This window comes from Pteropus alecto, unplaced genomic scaffold, assembly GCF_000325575.1.
Source record: "Pteropus alecto unplaced genomic scaffold, ASM32557v1 scaffold134, whole genome shotgun sequence".
Taxonomy (NCBI): Eukaryota; Metazoa; Chordata; class Mammalia; order Chiroptera; family Pteropodidae; genus Pteropus; species Pteropus alecto.
Window position 1 is genome coordinate 6,150,285 of NW_006436283.1, and position 23,883 is coordinate 6,174,167.

The following is a 23,883-nucleotide window of genomic DNA, read 5'->3' on the forward strand; positions in this document are numbered from 1 at the left end:
GCATGTCCCCCCACAAAGACGGGGGTTTTAATTTTGCCCACTGCAGTCTCCCCAGGACCTAGAACAGAGTCTGGCACACGGTAGGTGCTCAATAAATATTTGTGGCCTGAATGTCAGCGCACTCAGGCACGTGCCTAGACATGCTCACGAGTTGAGCATGCCGGCACACATGCGCAAGCAGACGCTTGCGGGCTCCCACGTGGAGATCCCTCTGTGCCGACAAGTGGGGTTTTCTTTAAAATAGATGTAGTCACAAAAACCTGCATCCTCGGCTGGCTCACACACACAGCACATCCCCCTCCCTCGCCCGCGGTCTGTCTCTACCTCCATCTCCATCTCTATCTCTGTCTCTGTCTCTACCTCTGTCTCTGTCTCTATCACCCTCTCTCTCTCCAGGCACCAGGCGTCCCTAGGTCCCACTGAGCAGGGAGGTCTGTCCTGGCCTTTTCACCCTGTTCCCACTCCTTACTGCTCCCACCCATCACTTTCCTCAGCTCCCCTGAAGGTGACTCTCCAGAAGTATCCTACTGCAGGATGCCTGTCACCACCTTGTCAGAGCTGTCTGCCCCTTCCGCCGCCCCCTACCCGCTGCCCTGGTGCCAGCTGCATCAGGAGACAGTCCCTGGCCTTCTCTATTGAAGAGCAGACAGTGTGGTGGGTGAAAGGCATCAGGAGACCTGGGCTCCGGGCTGCCCACTCTATGACCCTTTGCCCTTGCACCTGTCACCAAGTCAGAAACCTCAGCCCCCACCCCAGTCCTGCCGCCACCCTCCCCCAGGCCCTCCCGGCATTTCTAAAGCTGGGAGCCTGCCTGAGCCCCCCAGGGCGGCCCAGAGGGGTGGAATGTGTGGTCTGGCCACGCAGCAATCTGAGAGAGCAGGGAGGGCTGCGGGGTGGGCCGCGGGCCGCAGCCTGAGCCACCCCGCACTGCCCGCAGCGGAGCGCATCCTGGCCAGCGGCTCTGTCCAGCTGCCTCGCTTCACACTGCTGGAGTCTGGCAGCCTGCTCATCAGCCCCACGCACATCTCCGACGCTGGGACCTACACCTGCTTGGCGACCAACTCTCGCGGGGCCGACGAAGCCTCGGCCGACCTGGTCGTGTGGGGTGAGTGTGCGGAGCATGTGCTGAGCACATGGAAGCCCCTGCAGAGCACGCGCTCACACCGCCAGCACCCCCACGTCCACGCGTGTATCCGACCAGGGTGCTCCTTACGAGAGGGACTTGGGCAAATCAATTCGGAGGAGAGGGACCGGGGACGTTCTTGGGTGATGCCACGTGAGCGAGGGCCGGTGACCCGCTTGGCCGAGCAGGGAGAAAGCGCAGGACACGGACACCTGTCTTCATATACATTTGGGGCAGAAATCAGCAAACTTTCTGTAGAGAGCCAGGTAGTAAATATTTTAGGCTTTGTGGGCCAGACAGTCTCTCTCACGGCTTCTCAGCTGACGCCTGTTTCACGGAGAAAGCCATCACAGATGATACTTAATCCCGTGGGCGTGGCTGGGTTCCAGGACCCAGACAGGCCACCGACGGACTTGACCCCCAGACTGTAGTTTGCCGACCTCTGCTTTAAAGAGGTTTCTCAAGCTCTTTCCAACTCCCAGATTGCCCCACATGGGACCTGCACCCAAGACAGACGTACCTGTAGGCCACCTGTCTGGGCTGAGTGGTGCATTAGACCAGGAAGCAGACGATCCTATTTTTACTCTGACTGGACCACTGACGTTCTGGGAACATGGCCCTGAGAATCCTCTGTTTGTTTTTTTAATCCCTCACATGGGTTTGTGGGAGCAAAATTAATGAGCCCCCCACTACAAATGCGGCCTCCAGAAAGTCAGGTAATATGAAAGCACTTTGTTCTTTTCGACATTCTGTGACATTGACTGTGGTCGACCTGCTCACCTGCTGGTCTGTCTTCATCCACCCACAGAATTCAGCCACGTGGGCTGGTGCACCTGAAGACACCCTTCCCGCCCAACTGCATCTCACCTGTTACTATGGAAACCACGCCCCTTCTCACCACGCTGTCTCCCTGCTGTCTTTCAGCCCGGACCCGCATCACCAAGCCTCCTCAGGACCAGAGTGTCATCAAGGGGACCCAGGCCTCCATGGTGTGCGGCGTGGCCCATGACCCCCGGGTGACCGTCAGGTACTCCCTCTGCTGTGGCCCCAGGGAGGCAAAGGGGAGGAACAGCTTTAGGGGTACCTCATAGTGAGGCGAGGGTCTACACCAAGGAGGTAGGTGTCGCCTGTGGGGCCAAGGCACACCCTTGGGGGACCACTTTCAGAGTCGGTGCAGGGCTGAGGTGTAGGGGGCGCCATGTAAGTTCCCTGGGGGACCGAGCTGGCTTGAACTGAACGGGGCAGCGTCAGAGAGGAGACAGAACGGGGAAGGGGTGCGGGAAAGTGGAGGAAAGAGGGACGATGCCGGGGGTGGGGGCGGGGGGGTGGAGAAAGACGCGTTTGGCTCTGCGGGCGCTCCCAGGCCCTCTGCCCACCCAGCGGGCAGCACAGGGGTCTCGGTAAACAGGCATGGGAGAAGCGATAGGGTTGGGGCAGGAGAGGGGTCTGGGGTGGTCCCCAGAAAGAGACATGAGAGGGGAAAGTGCCCAGACTGAGGCCACCCCCACCATCCACCGTGAGAGCCAGGACCTCGGCAAGCTACTTGGCCTAGAGGCAAGCAGGTCCCACTATGGATGGACCCACTAGGGAGGCTTGGGCGGGACAGCCTGGGAAAGAAGCAGCCAGGAAAGGCAGAAAAGCCAGAACCCCTCCCAAGCTCCGGAGGAAGACACCTGGGGGCCCACCCACGGGGGGAGGGGGGTGGTCTTTGGGAACTAAGACCAGGAGAAAAATTCTGCCTTGAGCTCTGGGATGCTAAGTAAAAAATATGCTTCCTTAAAAATAAACATCCTTCCCCCATGTTGCTTCTCTATTTTATGGGCAATACCACCGCGAAGCAACTGACATTAGGCTGGCAGGGGCCGGGCACTGATGCCGCTTGCAAAATCGGCCCCTCCACTCCAGAGGCAACTGCATCCTGGGGCGCCATCTGGTGGCCACTGGGCAGATATACAGTCTGTCCGGCCACATCGCAGAGACCCTGAAAGCCAAGGTTGACGTAAGGGAGAGGTACTAGGCTATTAGACCAACACCTGTTCTCAGAGGATCCGTCTTGGGGCCTAGTTTGAGAAGCACCTCATTCAGTATTCAACATTGACCTGTGGTGCCAGCACTAACGCAAACGTGAGCTTTGAAATCACGTAGATGTAGTTAGAACCTCGTCAACAGATAATCCAGAATGTGCTTGTCCTAGATTTGTTAGAATTTTGCTTTTAAAAAATTAATATACCAACTGTCAAAAGGTTTTCCAAGGGAACCCATGCACCCTCACCCCACAGAACAGTGCTGCAGGTCTCAGACCCAAGCATAACTAGTAGCTATAATTTTAGTATCTATTAATTAGAAAATTTTATAATAATAATAAGCTGTGTTAATTCAGTAATGCTTTCAAATAAATTGGTAATTTATTTATAAAAATGTTATCTACTAATATTTGGAAAATACTTGCACGTGTTCTTCATTCTCTAGACAATTCTTAATGAATGAAGGGATTCGGGGATCCCTTGCAATATACCCGCAGGCCTGCCCTCCAAGATCCCCAGCGACCTACAAATGGAAATTACTGGAGATGGTCGTGTTTGGATGCTATTTTTAAAAAGCTGGAAACACACTTTATTAATCTGCCTTTTCCCTTATGAACCTATTGTGAATCTCTTTCTCATTAACGAGTATTTTTACATAAACTCAACTATATGGTTATTCAGTCATCCATTTTGTGGATGCTACCTACTTTGTTCCCTAAATGCTGCATATTTGGCTTATTTCTAAAGTTTTGCTAATATTAAGAAATAGCATTACGAATGTCCTGTAACTAAATATTTTTGCACACCTTTGATTTCCTGAGGCCTATTTAACATTATTTTGAGCTGAGAGAATGCCTAAAACCACTCATCAAAATTGTTTAATAGCCAAGCTATATAATTACAGATCATTTTGGAATATTTTTACCCTAAGTTAAATGGATTAATTTTTTTTAACATTCTATTATGGAAATTGTCAAACACGCCCCCAAAATTGAAAGAACCATATCATCGACCCTCATATACCCATCTCTTGGCCTCAAATAAGTATCAGCATTTTGCCCACCTTGTTTCATCTGTCTCCCCAGACGCTTTTTATTTTCTAAGTTCGATATTTTAAAAGCAAATCCCAAACATGTCATTTCACACTTAAATAGGTCAATGTGCATTTCTTACTGAAAAGGACTTTTCACGAAGCATAACGACCATGTCTCCTGTCACACCTAACACAACAAACAACAATTCCTTAATTTCTGCTCGTACCAGCCCATATTCCAGTCACCCCGATTGTCTCGAAGGTGTTTATTTACAGTCGGCGGGTTGAACCCAGGGACTAAACAAGTCGACACGTTGTGTTGGTTGGTGGGTCTCCTTTGTCTTACACAGAACTCCTCCCTCTCCTTTATGTTTTTGTCTTTATTTTTGTTTTTGTTTTCATGCGATTGATGTGTTGGGGAAAACAAATTCTACAGGACGGAGGTCAGCATTTTTTGTAAAGGTCTCGAGAGTAAATATGTTAGGCTTTGAGGGCCACAGAGTCATTGTCACAACTACTCAACTCTGTGTTTGCAGTGCAAAAACGTTCATAGACAATATGGAAACAAATGGGCGTGTCTGTGTTCCAATAAAACTTTATTTAAACAAGCAGACAGCAGGCCATAGTTTGCCAACCCTGCTGTAGAATGTCCCACCTTCTGGATTTGGCTATCTGCTTTTTCATGGTGTGGTTCATGTGTTCTTCTGTCCCTTGTATTTCTAATTAGATTCAAGTAAACCGCTAATTAGATTCGAGTTCAGTTGTTTTGCTACGAACACATGTCACAGGTGGTGATGCGTGCTTCCTATGGCACCACATTCTGGGCAGAGAACGTCTGCTTGCCATAGGCTCTTTTTTAAGCAGGAATTACTTTCTGCAACTACATTTGCTTTTAAGCAAAATTCTACCCATCCCATCAATGCTGGCAAGGATGATTCTTTTCTAGATAGAGATGAATTGGAGGTGATTCCTTTTGGCGATTTATACATGCTTATAAAAAAGCCTTAAAAATGAACTTGGCAATGGCACTGCTGTGAATTTATCCTTGTGGAAATGACTTAAATTGCATATAAATATTTTGCTGCAAGGATGTCCATCACAGCATTAACTATAATACCAGAAAACAAGGAACTAAACCGGACTCTAACTTTGCGGGATCAACGAAAGAGCATTTGTATTCGAAGCAGCACTCAGCAGACAAAACCCAGGGCGTGGAAATGTCACAGTGACAGGAGTTTCCGATATTATGTTTGGTGGAGACAAACGATGGACGGATGGACAGCGAGGTTCAGCAAGCATTCCCAGGATCGCAAAGCCAATACGTGGCTGAGGGACAGCATCTGACGGGGGACTCTGACTCCTAAACAGGGTAGCACTGTGGTACACGGCCCAGAAGGGCAGGGGAGGAGGGTCTGGAAGACATATGCTCCGATGTTAATCATGGTTGCCCGTTATGGGAAGATTTTTCAGTTTGTTTTCTTTTTCTTTTTTTTTTTCTTTCTTTTTTTTTTTTCTTATCTGTACTTGCTTGGAGTCTTATTTTTTTTTAACTGAGGTTAAAAATACTGCAGTCTCATTCTCTGTAGTATTCTTACGTGCTCTTAACTCAAGGAGCTCTCGGATCCTGTGGCTCAGGGCCACCACCCCGCCCCCTCAGGGAGGGAGTGATGAGTTATTGGGGAAGTACCTCGGCCCCCACCCTATTCCCCGCCCTGGTTCTGGGCAACCTGCCCCAGCGAGCGACAGCATGGCACCTTCCCAGAGCTGGCACCTCACGTGCGTTAATGACAGTGATGGTTGTATTTCTTCAAGAACAATTCCAGAGTGGATATTTCTTATTGTCAGACATGGGCACGTGTGTAATTTCTCAAGTCCCCTTTGTACCGACGGACCGAAGGTAAAGTGATTTTTTGGTCACTAAAGTCAGTTTGTCACAGTGATGCATGGATCTAATGATTCGCCTCATAAAACTAATTCCTAAATGTAGACGACGTGAAAACGTCCATTCTTTTGTCAGCTGTAATCTTTTAACCTCTTTAGAAGAAAACCTTTTGCCACCTCTTTTGTGCTGGCTCTGGGCAGTGGCTTCTGGCCAAAAGTAGCAAGGCTTTGACCTAGACCTGAACCAAAGGTGTAAATGACCGATAATGACTCCACGTGTTAGCTCTCCTGGACAGGCATCCTACACGCAGGGATGACGGACTGCCGGCTGGTCGAGTTCTCCGATGCCTCCCCACCTCTCTTCCCTGATTGGTTCTTTTTATTCTTAGGTACGTCTGGGAGAAAGATGGGGCCACCCTGGGCATGGAGAACAGCCCCCGCATCCGCCTGGACAAAAATGGCTCCCTGTACATCTCGCAGACGTGGTCAGGGGACATCGGCACATACACCTGCCGTGTGCTCTCGGCCGGAGGCAACGACTCGCGCAGTGCTCACCTGCGTGTCAGGTAAGGGCCACCTGCCCAGACCCCGGGAAAAAGAGGTGCAGAGAGCAATGAGAAGGCTCATTTTGGCAGGCCGCCAGGCCACTCGTGACCTGGGCCCACCCGCCTTCTCCCAGACATAGCCCAGAATCCTCCCAGGCCTTTCCCCAAGCTGAGCTGAGCCCCCTGCAAGGGCGGGGGAGTCTGGGTCGGCTTTGGCCAGGTGGGCTCCAGTGCCAGAGAGAAGAATCCGCAGGTAGATGGCCCGAGGGCCGAGTTCGACGGCTGAGCACGAGGTCTCACAGAAGTTCAATCCGAGGCCTGGCTGCCTGTCTGTCACCTGACTCTGGACCGCCATGTCTCTTTCCTCCAGGCAACTCCCTCACGCCCCCGAGCACCCAGTGGCGACACTCAGCACCTCGGAGAAGCGGGCCATCAACCTGACGTGGGCCAAGCCCTTCGATGGGAACAGCCCGCTGATCCGCTACATCCTGGAGATGTCCGAGAACAGTGAGGCTCACGCCCCAGGCAGCCCGGGTGGTGGCAGGGGCCGGGCGAGGCTCTAGGTCCCCCTGCAGATCCTTCTCTGGGGAAGCCTCAGCCTCCTCATCTGTCAGATGATGGGACCTGCCCCCTGGGGTCTTTGTCACAATTCCAAGAGACAATACTTTGGAGGTGCAGGACCCAAGAGGACCTGCCACACCGGAAGCCTCCGAGATGGTGGCAATTCTTTTTCCTTTTATCCTCCAAGTCCCCAAACTGCGAAATCCAGAATTAGCAGACATCATTTGAATGGTGTTTTAAATACAGTTTGCCTGGAGCTCATCGATTTTGGGGGGGTGGAGATAGAAAAAAACAGATTCATCTCTGTTCCCATGAGCCCTTGCTTCCTCCCCAGCACCCTCCAATCCCCCAGGACATATGGGCTAAAGGGACCTAGAAAATGACCGGATTGGTCTCTACTGGACCAAGCAGCGGTCCCACTCCTCTGCTAGCCCAAATGAGGCTGGACCCCTGCTGGGAATGGGGGTAAGACGCAGGGCCCCCAAGATGCCCGGCCCCTAAGATGCCCACCTCTGCCTCCCTCCTCTGTCCTTGCAGACGCCCCCTGGACCGTGCTCCTGGCCAGTGTGGACCCTGAGGCTACATCAGTGACGGTCAAGGGCTTGGTCCCCGCGCGCTCCTACCAGTTCCGTCTCTGTGCGGTCAACGACGTGGGGAAGGGGCAGTTCAGCAAGGACACGGACAGGTGAGGGAGGCGAGCCCTTCTGGGCGGGTCTCAGCGGCAGTGACCGGGGGAGGGGCTGCCAGCTGCCAGAACCAACGCACAACATTATGCGAGTTTAAAGTGTACGACGTGTTGATTGGGTCCGCCCATATCCTATAACAAAACAGTTGCCACCACAGCGTTAGCTAACACCCCCATCACGTCACAGAATGGCCTTTCTTTTTTGTGTTGAGAACATGTAAGGTTCACCCTGTGAGCAACTGTCAAGCATATGATATAGGAGTATTAGCTGTAATCACCGTGCTGTACGTTGGATCCTCAGAACTACTGAATCCTTGTCCGGCATCTCATGAACGCCACTCCCCAGCCCTGGCCAAATACCAGTCTGCTCTCTGTGTTCCTGCGATCAGCTTTTCTGAGGTTCCACGTGTAAGGGATATTGTACAGTCTTCGTCTTTCTCTGTCTGACTTAATTTACTCAGCATAATGCTCTCAAGGTCCATCTGTGTTGTCGCAAACGACAGGATTTCCTTGTTCGTGGCTGAATAATATTCCAGTGTGTGTGTGCGCGTGTTTGTGCACATGCGTGTGTGTGTGCGCGCATGTGCGTGTGTGCGTGTGTGTGTGTGTGTGTAGTTCTTCTGCCCATTTTTAAAACTGGTCCGTTTTTCTTTTTCTGTTGAGTTGTATGAGTTCTTTATATTTTGGATCTTGACTCCTTATCGGATAACATGGGTATGTTTTCTCTCCTCCTGTGGGTTACTTTTTCATTTTATTGATCGTTTCTTTTGTTGTACAGAGGTTTTTTTGGTTTGATGTAGTCGCATTTTTCATTTCTTTTTTGCTTCTATTGCTTGTTCTCTTGGTGTCATAGCCGGGAAATCGCTGCCAAGACCAGTGTCGAGGAATTTTTCCCTATGTTTTCTTCTAGGAGTTTTACAGTTTTAAGTCCTATGTTTAAGTCTGTAATCCATATCGAGTTCATTTTTGTGAGTGATGGAGGATAGGGGTCTACTTTCATTTTTCTGCATGTAGTTAGCCAGTTTTCCCAACACTATTTATTGAAGAGATGATTCATTTCCCATTGAGAAGAATGTTGTTAAAATGTCCATTTCACTCAAAGCCATCTATAAATTCAATTCAATCTCTATCAAAATTCCAATGACATTTTTCACAGAAATAGAAAAAAACATCCTAAAATTTGTATGGAGACAAAAAAAGATCCCGTATGGCCAAAACAATTCTGAAAAAGAAGAACAAAATCAGAGAGATCATCCTTCCTGATTTCAAACTATCCCATAAAGCTATAGGAATCTAAATGGTCTGGTACTGGCATAAAAATGGACACATAGACCAATGGAACAGAATCGGGAGCCCGGAAATAAACCTTCGTATATATAGTCAACTAATATTTGACGAGGGAGCCAAGAATATGTTTTGCTTTTTAAAAGACACTTTTAGATGTGTACACAAACCTCTGGCTTAAATTAATCATTGTGGTTTTGCTATGGTTCCAATGAGCTCTCTCTGGCTGTCACTGGTGGGGGTGGGGGGGATGCCACAGGGGACATGACATTCGAACAGCAGAGAGAAGTGGTGGGCAACAGCCTGGCTTGGAGGGCGTCACGGGGGAATTTATTCATTCATAGTTTATTGAGCACCGACTATGTGCCAGGCCATGCTTGGACCTCTAAGTGTGTGCAGGGAACAAAGTGGATACGGCTTCAGTCCTTCAGAGCTATGAAATCCCAGTGATAGAAGGCGTCGGCGCTTAGAGAAAACCACACTACAGCTTCTCCCGTTCTCCAGGCTTCACCGTATAACACCGATTGATCTTCCTAGTGAATCTTCATACCGACGGCCCTGGGTCAACAAGAAAAAGGTTAAATCACCCTCACTGCAGGCTTTACGAAGACATGGGCGTGTGCAGTACATTCTGCAAAGCTATCCGTCAGAAAGCAAAAACATAAAAATAAACAGAGAGGGAAAGACATCCATCAAAAATAATTAACTTTTGTTTTTAATGGATGCATGTCAGTGACATGAAAAATACACCGAGGTGGAACACTGTGTCCCCCGGCAATGCCAGAGAAAGAAATGCAATAGCACCCAGCTTCAGGAAGTAAGTGGATGTGCTCGCTGTCACCCACACATCATGTCACCCCCACCCGGTCCTCCCTGCCCCAGCCTGGGGCTCAGCTGGTGAGTAGGGGAAGCCTAGTTAACGTTCACCACCAGCCAGCAACCGAGAGTGAGGATGTAACACTCCTGCTTCTAAAACACGTGAATGCTCCTGTCGGATGTCATCAGCCCCCAACAGCCGCTGCGTTGACAAATGGCAGACCGAGGGCCATGTCCCTCCACTGCACAGAAAATATGCACATCTGGTACTTCACGGATATTTCAAAAGATTTGCATGTACGTTGTGTCCTTTGAGCCTCAACCAGTCTCATGAAGCAGGCACATGGAGCTTGATAATAATACTTCTTTTACAGATAAACAAACAAGCTCAGGGAGATTAAGCGACTTGCCCGAAAGCACGCAGCGACTGCGCAGGCGTCGCGAAACGGAGCAGGGCAGGGTTCAGCCTCCTCGCACCCCATTAAACACCTGTGTCTGCCCTCGAGTCTGAGCGGAAAGACCCACCCACTCTTGGTGCTTTTCTCTCCAGGGTCTCCCTCCCCGAGGAGCCCCCCACTGCCCCTCCGCAGAATGTCATTGCCAGCGGCCGGACCAACCAGTCCATTATGATCCAGTGGCAGCCACCTCCCGAGAGCCACCAGAACGGCCTCCTCAAAGGCTACATCATCAGGTAGACGTCCACCCCTGGGACAGGAGAGCAGCCCAGACCCGAGGGGAAAGGGATGGGGGAAGGTCGGGTGCGGGTTGGAAAACAGAGCAAATGCACGCAGCCCTCTACCTCACGAGGACCGAGCTACAGGGACTGCCCACGCTATGGCAGGGAGGATTGAGGTTAGACACCTAGAGCTTCCAGCCGTGAGAGAGCCTGGAAGCCGAGAGAGGATGGTTGAGAGACAAGACACAGCATAGTCTAAAGACGGCAGGGTTAGGCAAGTCCGCGGTCAGTGCCACGTAGAAATAAGGCCACAGGGAGACAGGTAAGTACCTGCGGGGCCGACCACAAATACTTCATCTTGGGCCAGATTTCCCTCAGGAGGGACCAAGAGTGGACCGACTGCTGGGCCAGGAGCTAGTGAAAAAGTGGACGTCTTTTCATCCTTACTGTAAAAGGAAGCCCAGTTATATAGACTTTTATGTGTATGTTTGTTTGAGGGAATTTTACTGGCAACCTCAAAGTGAGATATTAACTGTTATCAAAATTTGGTATTCGTCAGTTAAAATCAGCATGTTATTGGAAGTTACCGAGAACACTCATTAATATTCTGAATTCTGGCCAGGCAAGCTCGCATGTCTCTTTCCTGCACATGGACCCTCTCGAAGCATTAAAATCCCCAAAATGTGCAAGAAGTTTTTCTTGATTTGGCTGCTCCGTTGCCGGTCCGTTTTGTGGTGAATCCTGAGGGCAGTGGTTCTCAAAGGCTGGCCCCTGGACCAGCAGCAGCAGCAGCATCACTTTGAGAACTTGATAGAAATGCAAATTCTCAAGCCCCACCCCTGACCTATTGAATGGGAAACTTTGGGATGGGCCCCGCCATCTGCGTTTTAACAAGCCCCACAGGTGTGTGTGATGCACCTGAAGCTTCCAGAACCACTGTTACGGGGTACAGCAGTGCATCAGAGTAGCCGGGGGCCTCTAATTTCTCAATAATTAGACTCTAAGATACGTATGCATCATGTCCTCCCAGATTTGCCTGTGTGGATCCCACTTCTTTATTACCATATGTTCCTTTTTTTTTCCAGTGGGACGTAGAAAAGGGGAGAGGGGGAGCCTCAGGGTTTTTCTCTCTACCTAAGTGAGTGACTGTCAAAAGAGAGAGCCACTCGTACAGGGGGAAAGAAAATGAGCCCAACCTTTGAAGACGGCTCTCCCGTCAGTGACCCCTCGAAGCTGAGACCAATGAGATCATCCCGAGAAACTCTCAATGTCCCTAGTCGGCCATCCCACCGATGTCCTTCTCCCCCATTAAGAAAAATAGTCCAGTCGTACCCCCCGGACCTATGTCATCCAGCGAGGTAGCCACTGGTCATCGAATTCATTTCATTTAAGTGAATTAAGTATAAAACTACAGACTGACTTCCTTAGTTGCGTGAACCGCATTTTAAGCGCTCGAGAGCCGCGCGTGCTGGCTCACAGCCACCGTGTCGGCCAGCGCGGACCTGGAACGCACTCGCCATCACAGACGCGGCCGAGCAGGCTGACTCCGATCGCTGCATCCCGGCGTTGCCCCCTCAGGTACTGCCTGGCCGGGCTGCCCGTTGGGTACCAGTTCAAGAACATCACAGATGCCGAGGTCAACAACCTGTTGCTGGAGGACCTCATCATCTGGACCAACTACGAGATCGAGGTGGCCGCCTACAACAGTGCCGGGCTGGGCGTCTACAGCAGCAAAGTCACCGAGTGGACGCTGCAGGGGGGTGGGTGTTTCGTCCAGTCCCAAGCTATTGCACGTTGTGCCCAGCTACCCCGTAGGGTGGGAGGGCTGCAGGGAAGAGGAAGAGGAAGAGGTCGGGAGGTGCGCATGATGAAGGCAGAGGCGTCAGGGGTACATGCGTAACTGCCCGAGCATTTCCATATCCATCACTCCCATTTATCAATACCCTGAAAAATGGGTCAGCCAAGTCCTATAAAACCCAAACTAACCTAGAGGAAGAGGGCATCTTACGTCCACATAGCAAGGGAAGTGTGGGTGTGGGGGGCCCGGGCAGGGGGCGAAGCAGTCTGCAGACCCCTCCCTGCCTTTTCTCTACTGACTGTGCCCCTCCTCCCCCGCCCCCACCCTGTCTGCTCCCCTGCAGTCCCCACCATCCCTCCGGGCAACGTGCACGTGGAGGCCACCAACTCCACCACCATCCGCTTCACCTGGACCGCCCCCAGCCCCCAGTTCATCAACGGTATCAACCAGGGCTACAAGGTAGGTGAGGCCTGGCCTCGGCCCAAGAGGAAGCTGGGAAATTCTCTGAGGGAGGCCTCAGGCTCGGGAGGGCGGGGGTAGGAAGGTGAGAGAGGGGGCAGAAGAGAGTCCCCTCTCTGTTTCTGAAATCATTGGTCCAAGCCAAGCGGAGGAAACCTGATCGAGGCAAAGGGTACACCGGCTCTCCGAGGCCAGGTACGGGCCACAGGGAGTGTGGGCACAGGCCAGTCTGCGACCCGGTACAGGGGCATTCTCGATGAGACTGGCTTGAAAACCAAACTGGGTTTGTTTCTGGCTCAGGAGCACCGGGCATAAAAATCCAGAACCCACTTCTTACTGCCCGGTCGTGGCTCCAACGGGTGTGCTGCTGGCGGCCTGTGTCCTTGGGCTTAACCCCACTTAACCCCCCACGGCGCGGTGAAGGGCGCGGGACTCGGGGCGAAGTCCCCGCTCTGCCTCCTGCTGGACGAGCTGAGTCCGACCCTGTTCGCTCATCTCGCTGCTGTGGGACCCAGATCAATTCCACGTCCTCATTTGCCAGGGAGGACGAGACGGGTACCTGTTTTTTAAGGTCGTGTGAGGGCTAAATGAGGTGACGTTTGTAATTCGTTGAGCACAATGACAAACACGCAATAAGTGCCCGGGCAATGATTATAGTAATATTAGTAAAAGAAATGAGTTTGTTTGCTCGGGGGGCTGTAACAAAGCCCCACAGACTGCGGGGCTTAAACAGCAGAAATTAGTTTTCACACGTTGCGGGAGGCCAGAAGTGCAAGGTCAGGGTGTCGGCAGGGTTGGTTTGCGCTGAGGCCTCTCTCAGGGGCTTCCTGCAGAAGGCCATCTTCTCTCCGTGCCTTCCCCCGGTCACCCCTCTGTGCATCCGAGTCCAGATCCCCACTTCTTAGAAGGACACCAATCAGACTGGATTAGCGCTCAGCCTAACAACCTTATTTCGATTTAATCGCTTCTTGAAAGACTAGTCTCCAAACACAGTCCCATTCTGAGGTCCTGGGTGTTGAGACTTCAACATGCAAATTTAGGGAGACACAGTCAGCTCATAACAAACAGCAAGAGCGAGAGGAGCGCGCGAAAAGTCAGAGCTTCTCAGCTGCCGCCTCCCGGAACTCAGACCCGGGATCCCACTCCTGGCCTCTCCTCTCACCCCACAGGGAGCACCGAGCCGACCTCCCTGTGAACCGGAGAAAGGCAGGCCCCACAGCGCGCGGTCCATGCCACGTTGACAGCCATGCCCCAGCTCCCTCTAGATGCAGGATGTGGGGGAGGGCAGAGCATTGGAGGGGCATGCCACCGGGAAGCCAGCCATGGAGGGGACAGAGCCATAGGCTTTGAGCCCAAGAATCTAGTGACCTCGAGGTGACCGCCACCACTTTTGGAAGGTTCCCACACCCCCTCTGGGCCGTGTCTGCATCCGTGCGACAGCTGAGGTGATTCTTAGGACCAGCAGCCTTGGCCGTTGTTACTGCAAGTTGCGGGTGGCTGGACAGGAAGGGACTGAGATTAAGTCTTGAAGAGGTGGGCCAGAGCCGGACATACCCCAGCCACAGTCCTCTTACTCCTGGCTGGCGGGGCACCGTGGCAGAGTGGGCTGTCCTGTGTCTGAACGCCAGCAGCGCTGGCTGGCTGGAAAAGCCTGCTAATTGGGACTCTAGAGGGAGGCAGGGGAGGGAAGGGGGAGCCTGCATCATGCTGAGCGGCAGAGAAGCTGAGCAAAGAACACTTTAGCTTCTTACAGCCAATTCTAAGTTTTCTTCCATGTATGGAAGGCTGGGCTGCAAGATTCTAAGGCAAATGGCTCCTAGAGGACCAAGAAGGCCAGTGAAGTGGCCAGGACAATGAGGGCAACCACCCATTAGGGCCCAGAAAAGAGGAAGCTCAGAACCAGGCCTGGTCGGTGCCCAGCACCCAGCAGCTACTTGGTGAAAGTCAGTGGGAATGAACTTCTCAGGTATTTTGAGCACAGTAGCTGGCGGAAGAGTTAAGGAGAGCTGACGCTTATGGGCACTTTCTACGTGCCAAGTGGGATGCTAGGGCCCTGCTCACCCTCTTCTCCCATGAAGCTGCACAGGAGCCCTAAGAAGCATCATCAGCACCCCCGTTTTACAGAATAAGAAACTGAGGCACGAGAGGCAAGTATCTTATTCAAAGCTCAGGTCCAAACTCTAGAGCCTGTGCCTTTTTCTTGCATTAAAAAGAAAATGTGTCCTATGAGTTAATTGTAAAATAATAAGTATGACTTGATTTTTTTCTGAGTACGAATGGATACGAGAGGGGATTCTGTTTCTTGCTTCTTTGGTCTTCATTATCTCAGGGACGAAAAAAGCAGTCTTTGTCCCTTGCATACCTCCAGTGAGAATGGGCTTTTTTTTTTTTTTTTTTTTGTATTCCTTTTAAGTGTGAAAAATTTCAAACATTTACAAATTGAGAGAGAGGCCTGTAATGAACACCCATATGCACACCCGCGCCTTCGACAGTTACTAACTCACAGACAACCCGTCTATTCTCCCAAGAAATATTTCGAAGCAACTCCCAGTTTTGTATCAATTTTATCCATAAATATCTCTGTGAAGAAATATTATAAAGTCTCTAAAACATTATCATTATGGTACCTAAAAATATCAACAGTCCATTTAATATCATTGGATAGCCCGTTGGTGTTTAAACTTCCCCAATTATCTCTTTTACTAGTTGGTCTGTTTGCTTCAGGCTTCATATAAGGTGCACACAGTTGCAGTTGGTCGGGGGTTTTTTGGGTCTCAGTTCATCTATAGATTCTCTCTCTCTTTCTTTCTTTTTCTAGTAATTTACTGAGTAAAGACTCTTAGTCATTCGTACTATAGAATTTTCCACAAGGTCTGGATTTTGCTGATTGCATCCCTGTGGGGTCATTTAACACATGCTTCTGAAAACTGTATTTGCAGTAAATTGGAACTTAGCACTAGAGGTTTGATCAGATTCAGGTTTGATGATTTTTTTTCAAAATATTACTCCCCAGATGGTGTTGTGTATTTTCATCAGAATGCATAAAGCCTGGCTGTCTCTTATTGTGATGCAGTGACCACTGGCCATGCTTGTATGATCTATTATTGCAATAGGGGTTGCAAAACTGGGACGGTCAAATGTTATAATTTTGCCTTGATTTATTAGCTGAATTACTTCCCACCCAAAAAGAATTCTCTCCTTAACAACTTTTTGGTTACCCAAAGGTACAGTTCATCGAGGAAAAGTGTGATAAATGCTCAGTTCTTTTCCATCACTTGCCAATTTTCAGAATAATGAAATGGTTCCTTAGCATCCTAAGGATGATGACAGATGAGTTTAGACCGGGGTGGAAGAGGCATCTTTTTTGTTTTGTTTTATGTCGTTTGGGGTAGTATTACCTACTTAAGGGTTTTTTTTTTTTTAACACTTCCGGTGTGTTTCAGTCCACTGCCGTTCTTATTCTGATTGATGCCCAATTAACCCATCATTGGCCTCTCCCAGTTGACTCGTGAATCCCTTTGACATGGTGCCAGGAGAGTCTTCCTTACCTTCCTTCCTATCCAGTACATTCCAAACTATCTACACTTCCTGCATCGTGCCTGGGGTCAGCCTGGGATCAGCCTTGAGTCTTTTTCTCCTCTCATAGGAAGTGATAGTTAGATACCACAGTCTGGGCACCAGGGGTGCTCGTTAATCTAGCACTGGTCGCTGTTTCTAGGCCCTGTTAATGGACAGCTAGGAAACACATTTTTTTTTTTTTTTTTTTAAGATCAAACACATACCGATACTTCCGATTCAATTTCAGGACTGCAAGCTTTTTAAGAATCTCATTGGTCTTTTGTCTGTATCTCTTTCCTCCAGACTGAAAATCCAGCTCCTACGACACCAACATAATTACTCACCTACTCTATCCCACAAACACTCACGACAGCTTCAGAAGAGCAACATCAGCCCTTTGATTCCTGGAAACAGTTTCAGATGACTGGCAGGTCTTTTTGTTCTCACAGTCTATCCCAGCTGGGAGGCACTCGACATCACTGGGCTCTTTTAAAACAGTTTCTCACTATGTAATTTTGCTGTAACTCGATACACGGTTAGGTTCATTTGTTTCATTTTGGTTTCGGATTTTTTTAAGGATCGATCTTTTAATTTAATTTTATTCCGTAATTATGTAGCATATTTACATGGCTCCAAAGTTAAAGCTACTAAGCAAAGTAAATTCGGAGAAAGTCAGCCTGGCTTCCGGGGCTCTCCCTCGCTTTCTTTGTTTTGGTTTTTCCTGACATTTCTTCCACAAAAGCACCATATACCAAGGTCTGTCCCCCCTTTCCTGGATGAAGGACAGCGTACCCTACACACCTTCTCCATCTCGCTTTTTTATTTACGTCGTATCCTGGAGATCACGCCACAGCAGTGTACAGAGATGGTCTTTGCTCCTTTTTGCACATCTGTATCGTGCTGCCTTATGTGACCTTCCTATGGTTTAGTCCACCCGTTCCCCCAGTGGGGACATTTTTTTTGTTTTTTTCCAGTCTTTTACTGTAGCAAACATTCCTGCAGCGAATAGCTCGGTGCATATATCTTTTCATATTTGCACATATAACTTTAGAAGAGAGTCTTAGAAATAAGATTGTTGGGTCAAAGGGTAAATGCATATATAATTTGGCTACTATGGCCAGGTTCTCCCCATGATATTTTTTTTCTTACTTTGATTTTTTAACAAGAAATCAATTTACGTGATTCAAACCAACACTTGTAAAGAGATGAGTCTATAGCAGCAATTCTCCAACTCCCCGCCCCCAGTCCCACGTCTGCCGGGTTCTGTACCATCCAACCAGGTAATTTCTTACATGTCCTTCCAGAATATTTGATGTGAATTTATGCGAACGCAGAGAGATAGACAGAGAGATAGAGAGAGAAAGAGAGCATTTCCCTGACTTTTCTTTAATGCCAGTAGCTATCAGGCCATATATACCATCCTATACACTCAACCCCATCACGTACTGCTTACACCAGATAGTTATTACTGTCCCCTCAAATAGCCTGAAGCTCAGAGAAGTTGAGTGACATCCCCAGGGTCACAGAGTAAGTGACAGAGCTGGGCTCTCTCATTCTTTCTCTCCACTTTGCCTGCACATTGTGCCCTCCACACACACACACACACACACACACACACACACACACACACACACACACACTTGCAGCATTACCCTTCATATAGGGTTGCCTCTGTGGGCCTCTGTTCTCTAAGGGGGAGTCTAGGTCTGATGCCCCTCCCCCAGCGCACACTCACACACCCCAGTCTGCTTAGAATCCAAGACCAAAAGACCTAACAGAGATCGACATGGACCCCAAGTAATGAGCAGGCACGGAGATGGTCAAGAGAACCCCTCAGGCTCAGCCAGCCGCCGTGTGTGCCGCAGCAGGCAGTGGTCTTCATCGAATTTTGGGGTCCACAAATCTGAAGCCAGTGGTGGAGCCTCGTGCAAGTTACCCAGCCATCCTGGACCTCAGGTTCTTCTTTGTAGCAGCACGGGACAATGGCCCCCGACTGGTCCTCACTGTGGTGATGAAATGGGACTGGTCAGTGATGGGCTTAACCCAGTGCCAGGCACACACTGAGACCTCATCAGACGGAAGCCCGTTGTGTGCTTGCCAAAGCCCTGAGATCCTATCCCACAGCTGCCCAGAGCCCAGCCCCCTTCGGGCCACGGAAGGTGCAGGAAGCAATTCTGGTGTCCACCTGGCCCTGAGGGGGAGGCCCCTTAACCCTAAGCCGCCTTCTCTTCAGATGCAGCTAGAGAGAGACAAGTGGCTTCAATCCCAGAGTAAATAGTCTGATGCGCCCACAGCCCTGCCGCCACCTTGGGCTTCGGGCCTGGAACTGTAGGATAATGAGGTCACTGTGACTCCCCAAACCACACCCCAGTACCCTGCGCACTTCTTCTGGGCCTTTTTTTAAAGACAATTCCCCGTGATATTGTTCTTAAGCACCCGGAAAGACATCCGTTGTCCTATATTTTTTTTAAATGGTAGTAAGTGTAATTGGCCTAAACCCAGTAAAATAATATTTACCGAGATTTCGCATTTGCCGGGAAACACACCACACCGTTAATTCTAATGGTGTAATTAATTCCAATTTACATTAATTAAATTAAATTAAAACATTAAACTTGTTTCTTAATCTACTCCAAAGAAGTTCGGCAATTTAATTGCTACGAAACGAGATAACCAAAATAAGGATATTTAACATACTTATTAAATGCCACTTAGTATTTCTGATTAGTATTTTTAGGGTCTAATTAGTGTCTAATTAACTTGCTATAGGCTATCTTCTCACAATACCAATTAAATTTCAAAACATCCTTTATAAACCCGTGGTTATGGAAGGAGAAAATTAAGCATTGTTACAGGCGTGAGTTAATCAGGAGACATCAGCGTGGTATTGTTTTATATTTATAAATACCCGTGCTCATTAAAACTCATTGAGTGTTGCTTTTCACCATTAATTGCTATTTAATCAATTTCAAATAAACGAGGAAATCTCTGAGCCCAGCTGTCATCGTTGGAGACAGATGAAGGACCCAGAAAACAGGAGTGTGAGGCCAGGGTTTGAGGGCCGAGGAGGCAGGGGAGGCGGGGAGCTTAAGCAGTGATGGGCCGTGCGTGGAGCGAAGAGATTGGACGAACAGCAACGCTGAATTTCCAGACAGGTTTTCTTGCCCACACTCCACTTCTAGGTGATGCGTAAGATTGGAATTAAACTCATCCCAACCTGGAACGAGTTTAAAAGACTAAGAGTCATCCACAAATCAAACTTCCAGCTCTGTAGGAGAACTCCAAGGGAGAAACTGCCCCAGCCCAGGCGGAGAAAGGTGTAGGAGGCCAGGCGAATCAGAGACTCCAGCTTCCTACTAGCTGTGCGATGTCACATGAGTCACGTAGCCTCTCTGAGCCTCAGTTCCCTCAACCTGTACGGTCACTCAGCCCACACTCGAAAGGACGCCACGCTCTATTAAATGCTCTGCTGCTGTCCATCACCTTGAAATTCATTTTGCACCAGATCTGCAAATTATGTAGCTGATCTTAGCAAAATACTTCCCTTGCGGGGTCGCTGTGGGGATCAAGTGAGAGATGACTCGTGGAGAGCACCCAGCCCGGTGCCCTGCAGCTGCTCAGTGAACGGGGTGGCACGCCAAAGTGAACTCCCAGGAGGACAGATGGTCCAGTGGCCTGCGGGGATCTGCACGGCCATCCCTTCCCTGGGAGGAAGGCCCACGGGGACCTGGGCTCCTGGACACTTTCTGTCCACTGGCCCAGTCCATGGGAGAGCACTGGGCCTCTCCTGGAACGTTCTCGTTGCCCTGCCTGAATTGCTGGCCTCTCCCCAGCTGATCGCCTGGGAGCCGGAGCAGGAAGAGGAGGTTACCATGGTGACCGCTCGGCCCAATTTTCAAGACAGCATCCATGTGGGCTTTGTGTCTGGCCTAAAGAAGTTCACCGAGTACTTCACCTCTGTGCTCTGCTTCACCACTCCCGGAGACGGGCCTCGCAGCACCCCCCAGCTGGTGCGCACCCATGAAGATGGTAGGCACCACCCAGCCCCTGCAATCTGCCCCCCATACCTACCCACCCAAAAGCCAGGCTGGGCGCTCTGGGCACAGGGCGGTCCTGGTCTCTTGTCACCCCTCCTGGGGCGCCCCAGGCATAGTGTGGGCTGTCTTGCAGACAGTGGTCTCTTTCTAGCTCTAACTGATGTTGGGTGGGGTGGGGGGCCCTTTTGGGGTACAGTGCCTGGGCCTGTGGGACACCTGAGCTTCAGTGAAATCCTGGACACCTCGCTGAAGGTCAGCTGGCAAGAGCCGGGGGAAAAGAATGGCATCCTCACAGGTAGGCTCCTCAGAGTCACCGAACCAGGGTCAGGAAAAGGTCATCTAGTCCATCCCCCTGCCTTCAACCTCATGTCCACCCAAAACCTCCCAGCAGCCACTCTTATAAAGTACCCAGAGGAGGCTCTCAGCCCGTCCACTCCGTAACACTTCCCAGTTCTTCAGCCACAGGCGTCGGGTGGCAGCCACGGTGACTTGCTCTTTCCTGCAATGCCCACCTGACAATCGGGGGCATCGCACCAAGGGTGCACCTGGGGCCCCAGGCACAATGCGTCCACCCCCCTCGGCCCCAAAGCTCCCAACGTGTATTAACTGCTGGACTCGTGGAGAATGAGTGAGAAACAGGGCAGCGGGCGCGGCCACCTTATGGCCACAGCCACGCTCAAGCCACACGTGGGGTCTCCCCAGGGTACCGGATCTCCTGGGAGGAGTATAACCGAACCAACACCCGCGTGACACACTACCTGCCCAACGCCACCCTGGAGTACCGTGTCACGGGCCTCACCGCGCTCACCACCTACACCATCGAGGTGGCCGCCATGACCGCCAAGGGCCAGGGCCAGGTGTCTGCCTCGACCATCTCCTCCGGGGTGCCTCCAGGTAGGTGCCCCCTCGGCGGGCTGGGAGGTCCTGGCTTCTGGTTCTGATTGGCATCCATTTAGGAGGTGCCTGCTCTTTCAGGAATGTTGGCTTTCTTCCCACAGAGCGCCCCCCTCCCTCAGCCTCCTTGGGCGCTCCCCAGAGCAGGCTCCATCTCACGAGTCCAGGTCCAGGATGGAGGCTCTGTGGGCTCCCGCTTCTTCTTCCATGGCTCTTAGAAAACCATGGGCCCCCTGGTCTCATTCACCCCACTGCCCTCTTCCTTCTAGGCCAGACTCCACACCAGGCAGTGGCACCTGCGACTCGGGGGAAGAATCCTCACTGTCGCCCAGAAAGTCCAAATAGGATTCCAGCCAGTGGACGAGCTGGTTGGGGAGGGGGCAGAGCGGGCTGGGACCCATCTCAGACCTGGCACGAAGAGCAAGCTGAGATCTGCTCTCAACTCTAATGTTTGCCAAACTCCGTGACCTTGAGCAAGTCACGTCCCCTCTGTGCCTCAGTTTCCCCATCTGTACCTATGGGGGAGAGGGATGAGATAATCTCGTGGTCCTATCTGGATCAGTGGGGCCAGGCCTGTGGGACCTGGCCAGAATCCTCGACCTGTCCACTGAGATGGCTGAGGTACTCAAGCTTTGGCTGATCCCAAGTGAAAAAAACTGTACCACAGACAAAGAGTCATGTACTGCTGACCAAGTTCAGAGCCAAGTGCTTTATGTACATCAACTCATTTAATTCCTGGGGCAGGTGGTATTACTATTGTGTCCCTTTACCGCGGAGGACGTTGAGGCACAGAAAGATTAGGCAACTTGCCCAGAGACACACAGCTTGGACGCAATGGCGTTAGATCCCAATTCAGACAGTTTGACCCCGGAATCTGTTCTCTTTCTGTTCATCCTGAACCCCAAGGTTCTTAGTCGAAAAACAGACGCTGCCTCCTGCCCCCATCCTTCCTTCTTGTCTCCCTGAACCGTTTTGGGGTTTGGGGGGAGGGTAATGGGTTTGTGTGGACCGAGAGAGGGATTGTTCTTTTGGTTTCTTTCCGAGCCCAGCTTGTTTTATGCGCCCTCCGGGCCCTTGTGAGCATCCCACACACATCCAGACCCCAGGAGAGGAAGCCCTGGCATGTCCAGCCCCTGTTCTCTGGCCCTGGGAGCCTCCCTTTGGCCCTGGGAGGACCTCTCAGCCCCTACGCCTGTCTCAGGCCCCTGCTGTGAATGCGGTGAGCCAGGGGTGCAGGCCGAGGCCTGTGTCGGCAGGGTGAGGCCACGCCATGCTGCCCCCCTGAGGTTTCCGGGAAAACTGCAGCACAGCACACTCTGCACCCAGAGAGTTCCGTCCCATGTGGAAGGACGTCCTTCTCAGGCCACCTCTCTTCCTGTCCTGTCTTCCTTCTCCAGAACTCCCAGGGGCCCCCACGAACCTGGGCATCTCCAACATCGGCCCCCGCTCCGTGACCTTGCAGTTCAGGCCGGGCTACGATGGGAAAACCTCCATCTCCCGCTGGCTGGTGGAGGCCCAGGTAAGGCCTGTCAGAGGAAGCCCTGGAGCCTGGCAGCCTGCTTCCGGCCGTGGGCGTGCCCAGGCTCCTGGGTGCAAAATCATGCGTGTATTTACATCTTGGTGAATTTTCACATGCAGCTACCCGATGGCCAAACACATCAAAAAAGGCTGTGTTTTCAATACAGTGTCCACCTCTATCCTACCTGTACATGCACGCACACACACACACACACACACACGCGCACACCAACACCCTCGGGTCAGGGTGGTGACATGGCTGGCCTAGAAAAATAACCAGCTGCCTTCTGCAGCCCTTTATTTTTCTTCTATTATTATTATTATTATTATTATTATTATTAATTTCCGTTTCCCCACCCCTCTCCTTTTGCCAACCATTAGCTTGTTCTGTATATTTATGGGTCTTTTTCTGTTTTGTTTTGTTTTATTCATTCGTTTTTTCGATACCACGTATAAGTGAAGCATTTGATACTTGTCTTTCTCTGAGTTATTGCCCTTAGCGTAATAGCCTCCAGGTCCATCCATGTTGTCACAAATAGCAAGATTTCATTCTTTTTCATGGCCGAGTAATACTCCATTGTGTATATGTACCACATCTTCTTTATCCACTTATCTATTGATGGACACCTAGGTTGATTACATACATTGGCTATTACTAGTGAGGCTGCAATGAACATAGGGTGCATATATCTTTTCTGATTAGTGTTTTGGATTTCTTCCAATAAATACCCAGAAGTGGAATTGCTGGGTCGTGTGGTGGCTCTAGTTTTAACTTTTTGAGGAACCTCCCTACCGTTTTCCGTAGTGGCTGCACCAATGTATAATCCCACCAACAGGGCACGAGGGCTCCCTTGTCTCCACATCCTCGCCAGCTCCTGTCGTTGGTTGATTTCTCGGTGATAGGCCTGCAACCCTTTAAACCCAGTCTCGGCTGCACCAGAGGAGCCTTCAGAAGTTCCAGTGCCTGGTCCGGCCCCCACAATTTCTGACT

At 50.7% G+C, this 23,883-nt stretch overlaps 1 protein-coding gene across 1 annotated transcript in view; it reads left to right on the forward strand.

The window, feature by feature from the left end:
- Positions 1-23,883, forward strand: part of SDK2 (sidekick cell adhesion molecule 2) — a 127,886-nt gene that overhangs the window by 58,443 nt on the left and 45,560 nt on the right. Inside the window, exons 11-22 of the mRNA XM_015589613.1 lie at positions 938-1,105; positions 2,048-2,150; positions 6,451-6,627; positions 6,977-7,113; positions 7,705-7,852; positions 10,503-10,643; positions 12,207-12,388; positions 12,770-12,885; positions 20,277-20,472; positions 20,677-20,775; positions 21,183-21,374; positions 22,772-22,893. Coding sequence (XP_015445099.1) covers positions 938-1,105; positions 2,048-2,150; positions 6,451-6,627; positions 6,977-7,113; positions 7,705-7,852; positions 10,503-10,643; positions 12,207-12,388; positions 12,770-12,885; positions 20,277-20,472; positions 20,677-20,775; positions 21,183-21,374; positions 22,772-22,893 — 1,781 coding nt within the window. The remainder of the gene's footprint in view (positions 1-937; positions 1,106-2,047; positions 2,151-6,450; positions 6,628-6,976; positions 7,114-7,704; positions 7,853-10,502; positions 10,644-12,206; positions 12,389-12,769; positions 12,886-20,276; positions 20,473-20,676; positions 20,776-21,182; positions 21,375-22,771; positions 22,894-23,883) is intronic.